General features: G+C 46.0%; 1 protein-coding gene across 19 annotated transcripts in view; it reads right to left on the bottom strand.

Annotated features, from left to right (window-relative positions):
• RhoGAP19D (Rho GTPase activating protein at 19D) overlaps positions 1-12,500 on the bottom strand; it is a 345,152-nt gene that overhangs the window by 94,068 nt on the left and 238,584 nt on the right. For 13 of the 19 annotated variants that reach the window (XR_011399443.1, XR_011399441.1, XR_011399442.1 and 10 more), the window contains 2 exons: positions 5,506-5,838; positions 4,722-4,907 (listed from right to left, as the gene is read on the bottom strand). Coding sequence is in view for 15 of the 19 variants with exons in the window: in XM_070136586.1 (XP_069992687.1) it covers positions 4,722-4,907; positions 5,506-5,838 (519 nt within the window). In the remaining 4 variants the exon portion in view is untranslated. The remainder of the gene's footprint in view (positions 1-4,721; positions 4,908-5,505; positions 5,839-12,500) is intronic. The other 6 variants (XM_070136595.1, XM_070136591.1, XM_070136590.1 and 3 more) reach the window with 1 other exon arrangement.

Here is a 12,500-nt window from a genome sequence, read left to right on the forward strand (position 1 = left end):
AATGTTTATGATTTATAAATGTATATTAACGTTAAGATAGAATAAAGAAATACTTGGAAATATAAATAAATCAGAAAGTCCCCGTATATAACACTTACGCTTATCATAAGAATAAATAACGAACATTAAATAAATCCCCCCTGTGGTAGCACGTGCAGCATCAGAGCATTTACAGGCCAGAGCCAAAGGGGTCCCCTCATTCCCAACCCAGGGTTCGGAGGCGATGCGAGGCCACATGCCAACAGGTCCTTGCGATGACGTAAATGCACTTGCCCCGCCCCAGCCCTCCCCCAAGACCGTCGGGAAGGTCGGGCTTTTTTGCAATGCGCTTATTACGTGCGATTTATTTGCATTATATTTCACTTATCATCAAATCGGCCGCTGGAGTCACGAATTTACAAGGCGAACCTCATTTTCTCTGCCGTTCGTCGCAGGGAGGCGTGGAAATCGAAGTCAATTCAAATAGGCCTTTCCTCTACTGCAAAGACGTGAAAGCAAGAGTCAAGTGCCAACTAAAAACTGGAGTGCCCGTGACAACAGGCAACCTTAACCCCTGGCACCTCCCTCTCCCCCTTCCTCGGAAACCTACTAATAGCGGCTGCTCGTTCCCGTGAGGACGCTCGTACCTTGGCCTCTGCACTTTCGGCCTCAAGGCAACTGCACATTACGTGAACCACAATATGAATATAAACAACGCCGTTCAAGTGTGTCTGTCTGTCTCTGTCTCTTTCCGTCTATTTGTCTCTGTCTCTGTCTCTTTCCGTCTGTTTGTCTCTGTCTCTGTCTCTGTCTCTTTCTGTCTGTCTGTCTCTCTCTAAGTACAGTTTACAAGTGAAATTCTGACTTCATTGTAAGAAAAAACTAGGTGTCGACAGTCCATTTCCCTTCACTCTGTCGCAACATCCTCCTTCAACCTCTTATCTAGATAAACAACAGCAGGAAAGGCATAAGCAAAGAATACAAACACAGCTCGTCCGAGAGAGAACGACGCGAAACGTCGACGAATCTCGGGGTAACTGACATGTCCCCGACACTCGCCCCCTGTCAATTACCTGGCCTCCGCCTCTCGGCCGCATGCCGCCCCACCCCAAAACGGCGCACCCGGTCTTATCTCCCAAATCCTTTGTCGGCGCCTATCCCCTCCACCTCCCCTTAACCTAAATCCATGCCGTCCCGGGGTAAGTCGCAGGTAGGTCCAGGCGGGCGGTAGTGCAGGTCGAGCGTGAGAGGTGGGAACACTGCCGAGCCCAACACGCCCAGCAGGTCGGGCAACTCACGGCGGCCCGCGTGTGGTGTCCCTTCACACCATGTTATGGCTTCCTTCACTCCAGGAAGATTAAGGTGCCGTTTCACACCATGGAGTATAGTGTTCCTTCATACCACGTACGAAGGGTATGGTGTTCTTTAACCCCACGAAGGGTATGGTGTCGCTTCAAAACACGAGGATTATGATATGCCTTTACACCGTGAGGATTAGGGTGTCCCTTAACACCAGGTGGGATATGGTATTCCTTCCCTTCACACCACGAGGATTATAGTGTCCCTTCACAACCATGTGTTATGGTGTCCTTCAGATGGTGCTCCATTACATGTCACTTGCGGAATCTCTTAATTATGCATCCACAGATTCCTGTTGATGGCATATTTCGCACATCCATATACAAAACACCAACTTTCACAACTGACGAGAAAATGCAATACTCGTTCGTAAAGTTCATATACAATAAAATGCAATCGACTATGGGAAAAGACGAAAGCAAGCATTGGAATTTCTGCAGTCACGGGCTTCATTGGAGAGCAACGACATTACAGAATAGCCAGAACTTTACAGTTACGGCAACCTGCATTTACAAACGCTTCCCCAGTAGCGTTATAAATCAGCCCACTCGCCTGCATATTCACCGGAGCGCCGCAGCCAGTCCACACAAACAAATAAGACCCGACAGACATACACAGACAGACAAACGAGAAGTGTCTTAGTCACCAGCAGAACAACAAGACGTGAGACTAGTTCAGCCTCGAGCAAAAAGCTGGCCACACGGGAACCTCACGCAGGATTCCGGCGCGATATCCTACGGAAGCGCCGCCACCGCCGTCTTCCAGCGCCCGCCAGAGGTCCTTCTCGTCCTACGCTTCTGTTTCTCACGTTCTATCTTTATTCACCCCCCCCCCCCGCCGGGAACGAGGAACAACTACCCTCTACCTCCGTGATTTTTCATACTTCCCGTTCCTTTATTTATTCTCTCCCATCACACACCTGTTGCCGCGTCTTTCTTTAATATTGGAACTTTCACCGCCTTGTATCACAATATCAAAACATGCTATACAAATGTGCCGGTCTATTAACAGCACAGAACCCGTATTACAGGGAACGTGTACAGTCGTCGCTCTTACCTTTGCTTGCACCTAATCTGTCGACTCCCTTTCCATCATAACAACAATATGAACTGCATTTGACGTCTTATCTCATTGAAATCCTTTTTTATCGACTGTTTCTTCCGTTTTACCTTCACAATTCACACTTTTCCCACTCTTAATGCATTGCAGTGAGGGTCCTTTTTATTTGCTCATCAACTACTGACGTTTTAAGACAATCAATCTTCCTGATTCGGTGTGCGTTGTGTGCCCTCCCTGGCCACAGCTGCCCCAGTGTACATACGACCAGCGGGTGAAAGTGCACCGTGAATCCTCAGAGTAAATTCAAAACAAACCGCCACACTCGATTACGATTTGTATTAGGAAATTTAGTACAGTGAAGAACATGATTACAGAAAAAGAAAAGGTTATATAACCGTATATAAATGGTAGTGTAAGTGGGGATCGAAGGTTTAGTTACTTAAAATCAAGAACCAAATCAATTTTTTCTCAAACTTGAGGCGTCTCAAAGACCTGTCACTCCACGCCAACAAATCCACTACGACCCTTCTCAGCGAACAAATACTTCTCGAGATCCAGGTTAAGTGTCCTTCTGGATCTGTCAATCTGCCGCCAGGACCCCCCCCCCCCGCCCCATCGCCCGCGTCCTCATCCTCCAGGCGATCTCCTCATCTCGTCCTCTCGACCCGCTCCTTCAAGTTGCCCAGCTACTGAAACCCCATCGGCCGCTACTCTGCATTTTATTACACTAACCCCCCAACAAAAAGAAAAAAATGAAAAAAGCTTGATATTTTTTTTTATTCTAAAAGGCAGAATAAAAATAAAATAGTTATCAACGACTTCTCTAAGTCCCCTACGGCCTTTTTTTTCCCCTTAGTGGCGTCCTTCCCTTACCCTCCCGTTCCTCATACTCCTTTCCCTTTCCCCTTGACGCAGCTGAACAAATACGGAGGCGTTTTCCCGACGTTTGCGTGCGGGGGACGTAACTCTCAGAATTAGTCTCCCACGGATTAACCCCCCAAAATACTTATACAGAGAAGCAAGTCGGATGAGGGTAATAAGTATATAAAATTAATAAATGCCAATAAAATTAAATATTAACAAATAACAAATAGTGAAAGGATAAAGGACGAATGACGACAAAATGAAAAACAAAAACAAAAGGAAAGATAAAAAAGGATGAGGCACATTAAGAGAAATGAAGAAACTAGAGATGGAGATAAAGACAGAGAGAGGGAGAGAGATGGGGGAAAGGTGGAATATATAAAACAAAAGAAAAGGAAAGTAAGGATCACATAAGTATGAAGAGAAAGATATCAAGGGAGGAGATACAAAGAGAATGAAAATACATAGAGATAAAGATAAAGGCAGACAGCGAGTTCAAAAAATATAAGATAGATAAGATAAAGACAGAGCGTGATGATAAAATAAGACAAAGGAAAAATAGAAATGCAATTCAACACAAAGAAAGAAAGAAGGTTCAGAAAGGAAAGGAAGAAAACTGAAACACTTTAAAAATATATAATAGTAATAATTTTTAAAAAATTATATAAGAAAACGGAAAATATATATAGAGAAAAAGGAATAAAGAATATGAAAAAACAAAGAACGTGAAAGAAAAGACCGAAATAGCACCTAAATCAGTATCCCCTTCTGCAGCACCATCCCCCAGACCCTCAGGAGACGCGGCTGTGCTCGAGCCCCAGCGCAGGCAGGCATGCGAGCGAGTGCGATCAAGTTCTTAATGAGCGCTCAGGATCCTGCTCTAAACTCGCTGGCTCTCGTCGATTGCCCGGCGCTCCGGCCACATTCAAGATACCGGAACCTGTTAGCGTCACAGGACCGTGCAATCCATTTACCTGGCTTGAGGTGTGGTCGCGGGCAGTCGTGTTCGCAACCCTGCAATGTTACCACAAGATACTCTTTATCTCCGTAACCGATTTTACCCTTGTCGCAGTTCCATTTAGTTCTTTGTAGGGGAAGAGTAGGGATGTCCCTATGTCTTCGGGTGTTTTGGCGTTCTGTATACCACGATTCACATGTACTGACTCTCTCTCCTACGTCTTAGGTTGACACTGTTTCTTTTCTCTTTAGGGTTAAAGTTACTGCATTATTTTTCAATTCGACATGATGACAACGACCTCGGGAACAGCAATATTAAGGCATCAAGGGTACGAACGCTAAAAATTATGAAACATCTGAGAAGCGATCCTTTTCCAACGGTTATAACACCGTAAGCATCACACTATTCAAAATACCCAACCGAACGGAAGAACTAACGAATGTCGCAAAAGAAACAAACGCCTGATAAAGGCGCTCAAGCAAAGTAGAAGAAGACTACTCACCATACACAGCCTTGTTCCTGCGGGCGACCGTCGTGGCGGACGAGGCTTCGGTAGCGGAGGCGGTCGTGGTGGTGGTGGGGGCGCTGGTGGTGGCCGCGGTGGGCGTTGATGCCGAGGTCACCATTGCACCCCCAGGCACGCCCGTTCCCCCGCCCGCGCCCGGGGTATGTGCCTGCGACGATGCCACTGTTGGATCGGTAAGGGTTTAATGAGTTTTAGAAGGAAGGGTCTGGTGCATTATTGTTTCTAAGGATTATCTTTCGCCTTTATGTACAACAGAGAAGTGTGCATTTACATATCTGACTCATACCAATAGGCAGATTACCTTGTTAATGAAAGAACATCATTTGGGATTAAACATTATTACCTTTGAGCACTACTCCTCACTGCTTACCAAGATTAGGCAAGTTGTTCTTTCAATAAATACAAGATATCTTATCTTAAGTAATAAGCTTCGTAGATAAATTACCCAATATGATAAAATAATTGCACAGCATCAGCTTTCATATCAATAACCTTACTTTGCATTAACTACCAGATTTGTTGGGAAAAATACAGCAATTACCTGTACACAGCATCAAGGAAAAATTAACAATATTAGTTACATTATGGCGCTATCTTGGCTATTAGCAGGTATTAATTTTTTACTAATGGCTTCAAAATCCTTTAACCAAAAGCAAACAGCATTTAAGAGCAAGAAAGGGGTGCAAATTCTAGGTCATGCAGTAATAAAGACAAAAAAAAATCTATAACCAGGAAAGGACTAAAGTGGGCAACCTCGCACCTGCTGGAAACTGGTACATGCTATTGGGCAGGCTGCTGAGTGCCGAGGAAGGATGTGCTTTCTGATTGGTGCTCGCATAAAGAGAGAGGGACTCATGCGTTCTCTCCTCCAATCCCCTGCCAACACGGCTCGGGGACGGCTTGTCATTGGACGAGAGAGCGGGACGAGCATGGTTCTTGATTGGCAAGAAGGTTGGGCGTTTTGGGCGGAGGGCGTGGCCACCAGTGGGTGTGGTGGTGGTCGCAGGTTGGGGGAATGAGGGGGTGCTGGTCTCGGTGATGGGTGATGATGATGGCGGTTTAGGATCGCCGGGTTTCTTCGCTAGCTCTCCGTCTAAATATTGGGGAGGACAAAAATACCACACGTAAGATTCTAGTTACTGCACCTAAAAGGATCCCAAAATTGGAAAGAAAATCGAGTGTATCCACCAAATGAGAATCAAGAGCTAGGAGTTACACATTTAAAAAACAAGACAAAGGACTATTACGTGATCTATAACTATATATCTATAAACTAAATGACCAAGATTATCTAAGAACCATCAATAATACCTAGACTGACATTTAATAAGGTGATTCTTGAAAAAAGTAAAATGCCCTAAAGAAGTTACAACAAGGAACCGACTGTAAGACGAAGCCTAACTCAAGAGCCTCAACCCCAGCAAGAATCATTACCGCGATAGGCCTACATGACCTTCTGCCACGGTGACCTACCAAGAGAAATGTTCAACAGGGACAACATGATGAAGCTCGGCTCATTCATGGGGTTCATCGCAGGCTAATCAAGAGGTCATCCTCGAACAGCTGGTAGCCTCGTCGACCAACTGCTTTGCCACCCTTTCGGCACAACCACCGCTAGCGTCCATCGCTTAGCACTTATTCCTTTCCTACGGCGGGGCTCTTTGGGTGAGGCCGTTCCTCGGGCGGGTGCCTGGCCCTCCCCTGGCACCCTTGGCCAGGCCAATGTGCCACACTAGTTTCACTGTCTCTGGGACGGATGCAAGCCAATCGCGTTTTTACTGCTGAACATATCACAACACATTAACAGCGCGTTTTCATGTCGTCACTTTTACAACCGGCATTTTCACAACCGTCGGAACTTCGCTAATCAGCTCTGTTCTTCCTGTACAAGATTTCTCGTCGTGTTGCTCGTGCAGTATAACGTTCGTCTTTAGTTTCAAACAATCTGGAGGGCATCAATATGATCTTCATACAATATAGGTCTTTACGTAAACGATCCCGTACCTCCTTTTTCAGTTTTTTTTCTTACATTCACGTGACAGAAAAATGATTTACTAGTATAGCGACTGAGGAAAAAAATAAAGACGGCCAAAAAATGCATTTTCTCATACAAACGCATTTACATTTCAGTAGTTTGGGGTGGAACTTTGTCGCGATTCTTTTATAAGCAAAATTAAAAACATTTCACATTTGATTTTAAAGAATCATCTACTAATAATCGTCTTTAACTACGAAGAGATACAGAAGACTTATCACGTGACCTATTTGCTTACAAAATTTGACGAATCCAGCGTAATGGGAGACTCTTCCTTGCCCACATACTGTTTATTTCACGCGGTCTAAATACATGTTAACAACTGTATGTGAATATCTTACAATAGCCTATTTCGTTACAAAAATTTAAGACAATGTTATCTAAAGGATGGAAAAGAAAAAATATATATAGCTGAGATACTGAGTGATAATGATATCTCACGCGGGGCGGATGCAAGTGAAGCAAAGTTATCGAACTATAATTTTTCCATGTTTGCGTAATCATCCTATTACATATGCTAAGTGTCACATATATGTTCATACTCTCTCTCTCCACACATACATACACACACCTTTCTCTCTCTCTCTCTCTCTCTTACATACATACAAACACCTTTCTCTCTCTCTCTCTCTTACATACATACATACACACATTCACACTCACACAGTCTCTCTCCAACACCCGCACCGCCGCGCCGTGCGGAGGACCAACAGTAGCGACACCTCAACACAGATCAGCCTGGCAGGGATGTTTATCACGGGCGGTGATGCCTGCACACCTGACCGACAGCCCGAGCCAGACTGGTTCCTGCCGCCATGGCAAGACGCACGAGACGGCAGCTGCATGCGCGCCCACGCACTCCTAGTCGTGACGCACAGGAGGGGGTTGCTGTGACGTCACACACATGCCCCATCAAACTTCCATGTACACTGACAAATATACTAATGTATTCACGCACGCTCATTTACAAATGCATGTTCGCACTCATTAGAATGCACGCGCGCCTCGTTCACCATGCAAGCTTTCATCAATTGATTCTTTCGTTAGTCAAAAAAGAAACAAGCAAACAACTGAACAGATCTACGAATTCCCAGCAAAACATAACAAATGTATTGAAAATACACTCGTAAACCCTTCCATCGCTAAGAATGACTGGGCATGTTGGCATACTCGCCACACCTTGTTCTCCGGTGCCCACTCTCGCTCGTCTCATCGCGTCATGGAAAAACTGCTGCTTGGTGTACATCGCACATGTACGAGCAGCTTTTTCCCGTCCGGTGTACACTACTCACGTGTAAGCCGCTTTTTCCCAACTCGGTGTACAGCGCGCATGTGTAAGCCGTCTATCATCGCCCACCTCATTATAATTTGGAGCGTTCCTTTTTTCTATTTTTCTTCTTTTTTTGGAGGGGGAAGAAGGGCAAAATAAGAGCGAGCTAGAGATGAAGGGACTGTGAGGTGCAGTGGTAAAGGAAAGATAAAGAGACGGAGAGAAGGGAAGATAGATGAAGAAATGTAATATAGTAAGCGGAATGGATGGAAAGTCGAAGCCCAGAGATTAATCTAGTTTTCAGAGACCAAAAACGGAGGAGGAGGAGGAGGAGGCGATGGTGGTTTAAAGAAGGATCAGTAGGCCGCATGGACACTTCCTGCACATTGATCACCCGGGTGCAGTGCGCAGGGCGCTCCAAACAAGGCGCGAGGGGGCCCGCGGCGGCTTGCGTGCAGGGCCGCGAGCATCCTGCATATGGTAGTGCGGAGGTGTCGGTGCTCGCTCCGTCCCCCTCCATCATATTATGTAAGCAACACCTCCCGCATTACTTGTGTACCTTTTACCGACCCATGGATCGTTTCTTGACCACTTTTGGTACGCTGGACACACTTCCTTGTAATCCCTGTGCCTTTTATTGTGCCATAGAACAGCGTCAAGCTAATATATCGAGGGGGGGGGGGGTCCTAGCAAATTGTAAACTGGTGTTGCATTGCTTGTAAATTCTCTATATAAATATTCTCACTCAATTTTTCAAGAACCATTTAACGCTTGGCAATCACCTAAAAAATTAGAACGGTTCCTCTGAGCTCCCATGGTGTTTTCAGGCCGGAACGCAAAAAAAAAAAAAAAAAAAAAAAAAAAAATGCAGAACTTTCACTCGTACCCCTTCCCTGCTCGTTCCTCACCTGGAAAAATTAAGCTTTTCCTAAAAATACTACCCACTCTAATTCCAGCGCCAAACCTTTCCTCTGCAAAAAGCCCAATTTTGCAACCTGCCGCGACCGAAGGGAGGCATCCTCGTCCGAAGGCAATCCAAGCGAGTCCGAAACCTGATCGTTCGCATCAATAATCTCACTGATTGCGAACCAGTCCCGCGTGCCTTCCCATCTAAGACTCGTTGGAGAGAACTAGCATACCATCAACTTAATCTAACACCTTAATGAACTGCGAGCATTACTGGCGCTGTTTGCACTTCAATTGTCATGTAAATACAGTTCGATGCGTCGCCTGATGATGGTACAATGGTGACTGGTGGATAAAGCTCGCATTAGATACATAAGTATTTCAGAATTATCAACGAATCGGTCACACGTCCATCATGCACATGATTTTAAAATACAACTTTATTCTATCATTCTAAACATGAACGAAAATGGAGAAAATTACGAAATGAAAAGAGAAAAATAAATGCACAATATAAATCTTTCAAAGCACGCCTCTGAGTCGCAACTCTTCGACATCCCTCTAAATCAAAAATAAATCTTATAAGAAAATTTCCGAAATCGCGACCATAACCTCCTGAGCAAAGCGACGACAGATCAATGTTATACTACATCTAATGCCCGCATATCCACCTATATCAGCCCGCGCCCAACCCTAGGGAGTGGAGGAGGGATCCGAAATTCGATTAAGACATGAAGGAAAGGGGTGAGGTTGGGGCCAGAGGGGAGGGGACGGGGAGATGGGGGCACACGCTTGACCCCGGCCACACAAAGACAACTTTACTGCCGACACTTCATAAATGTCGCGCCTTTGAGGTGCAAATCCGCCACACCTCAGCACCGGTCTTGATAGCGGGACGTGCCGTCGTGACACCTACAGTGTGTGTACGCTTGAACTGTCGCTGCGGACTCTTCCCCCTCTCCATTTCTTTCCTCCTTTACTTTTTTTCTCCCTTGATCTCTCAGTCTCTCTCTCTCTCTTTCTCTCTCTCTCTCTCTCTCTCTCTCTCTCTCTCTCTCTCTCTCTCTCTCTCTCTCTCTCTCTCTCTCTCTCTCTCTCTCTCTCTCTCTCTCTCTCTCTCTCCCTCTCTCTCTTCCTCCCTCTCACACCCGGGTGCTACACTCGAACAATCAACGACAAGAAAGATCAGAAATTGATTATCCTATGATTCTTTTTTCCATATTATACCCCTTTCCATGGGACATTGATAATCCTACCCAATTGAAGGTCTCTCGATATCAAATGAAGTAAAGAAAACAATCTGCCTAAAGTGTTTGATGCTTTAACTGCAGAAACATAAAATATCCGTTAATCCCCCGTCCTAGATTCACTTCCTCGTGACAAACCTTTAAAAAGTCTCCCACGACCCAATCAAGGGACCCGTCTCGCAGCTGTCCCATCATAAATACACACAGATTTAATACTGGCATCCTCCACCCCCTTTCTCTCCGTATCATATCAGCATCGAGGGTAGTCACCAGCTAGCAGCGATGGCGCAATGCGTTTTTTGCACATATTACGTTCTCGTCACGTTACTTTCCAATACTGTTACCCAATCGCATCAATACAACATGCATACATTCACCTCTCGCCATCAAATATTAGATGTTCCTTCAGCCGTTGATGACGTATAGCCCTCGGCAAGCAAATTAAAGCAGAGTGACTATGTGAGAGGGAAGGGGGGAGACTAGTGGGAAAGATTGAAAGAAAGAGAGAGAGAGAGAGAGAGGGAGATAGAGAGAGAGAGAGAGAGAGAGATAGAGAGAGAGAGAAGAGAGAGAAGAGAGGGAGAGGGAGAGGGAGAGGGAGAGAGAGAAGAGAGAGAGAGAGAAGAGAGTATAGAGAGATAGAGAGAGAGAGAGAGAGAGAGAGAGAGAGAGAGAGAGAGAGAGAGAGAGAGAGAGAGAGAGAGAGAGAGAGAGAGAGAGAGAGAGAGAGAGAGAGAGAGAGAGAGAGAGAGAGAAAGCGAGAGATAGATAGAGAAATAGAGAGAAAAAGATAAATAGATATAGAGAGAAAGAGAAAGAGAGAGAGAGAGATAGAAATAAAGAGAGAGAGAGAAAGAGGGAGAGGGAGGGAGAGAGAGAGAGAGAGAGAGAGAGAGAGAGAGAGAGAGAGAGAGAGAGAGAGAGAGAGAGAGAGAGAGAGAGAGAGAGAGAGAGAGAGAGGGGGGGGGCATAGAGGGAGAAAGGGAGAGAGAGAGAGAGAGAGGGAGAGAAAGAGAGAGAGAGAGAGAGAGAGAGAGAGAGAGAGAGAGAGAGAGAGAGAGAGAGAGAGAGAGAGAGAGAGAGGAGAGGGGACAGAGTTTTTACCAGAAAGAGGAAAAGATGAACAATAAAAAATCCTACCCCTTCTACCCTGACATCACTGGGAACGTCATGTGGCTGAGACTCGGATGTTTGGCCCACGACAACGAACATTCGCGAGGGCCTGCCGCTGCCCCCACTCCCTCCCATCCACCCCCGCGGTCCCAGCTATCCCTTGGATTACGTCATATCCCATTTGGCCATACCCAGTGCCACTCCCATACACCATACATCATTTATACGCTTTGACCTCACCATGCCCAACCCGAAGTCCTCAGACAATGGCTCTGTACAACGCATTTTTGGCAACAGTCCTACAATGAATCGTCCAAAAAGTTTACGACTCTAGGTTATAGGGTAAGTGTTTAAATTTCTAGCCGTAAGGAAATCCCGCTTTTTGGTGAAAATTCACATCTATTCTCACCTCAATTAAATCAGTCGCAACATCGCTCACAAGATAAAACCACATCGTTAGTATAAAAGAACGATTTTAGTCTAACTATACATTTGACATACCGGTCATGACCCCCATAGTTCTAGAGAAAAAAAAACGTAGACAGCTGCAGGTGTTACTTGGGGTGGGGGTGGGGAGGGAGGAAGAGGAGGCGGGTGAGTAGGAGGAGGAGAGAGGGGGGAGGAGGAGAGAGGGGGGAGGAAAGTTAGGAGGAGGAAAAGGAGGAGGAGGAGGAGGGTGAGGAGGAGGAGGAGGGTGCGGAGGAGGAGAAGGAGAAGTAGAAGAAAAAAGGAGGAGGAGAAAAAGAAGGAGGAGAAGGAGAAGACGATTGAAAAGGAGTAGAAAAAAGGTTGAGGAGGAGGAAAGGCGAGTAGCAGAAACAGAAGGCATAGGAGGCGGTAGAAGGGGGAGGAGGGAGAGAGAGGGGAGGAAGAGGAGGAGGAGGAGGAGAAGGCAGAGGGTGGGAGAGGGAGGGGCAGCGAGAGGAACAAACCACAGGATGAAAAAGCGCAGGCACACAGGAACCAAAGAAACATAATAATAGGAACCTTCACTCCCAGAACCTCGCACATTAAACTCATCATCTCATTAATCACCGCACTGAATACCTAGCACGTTCAGATGTGTTATGTGCAAGGCAAGAAGGGGAGAGGGAGGGAGAGACGGGGTACGGAAGAGGGGGAGGGGGGTGGGGGTGGGGGGGGTCCTGGAGTTGTAACGGTTTCCGCTGTCCTTCCCGCCGACG

This window comes from Penaeus vannamei, chromosome 22 (genome assembly GCF_042767895.1).
Source record: "Penaeus vannamei isolate JL-2024 chromosome 22, ASM4276789v1, whole genome shotgun sequence".
NCBI classification, from domain to species: Eukaryota; Metazoa; Arthropoda; class Malacostraca; order Decapoda; family Penaeidae; genus Penaeus; species Penaeus vannamei.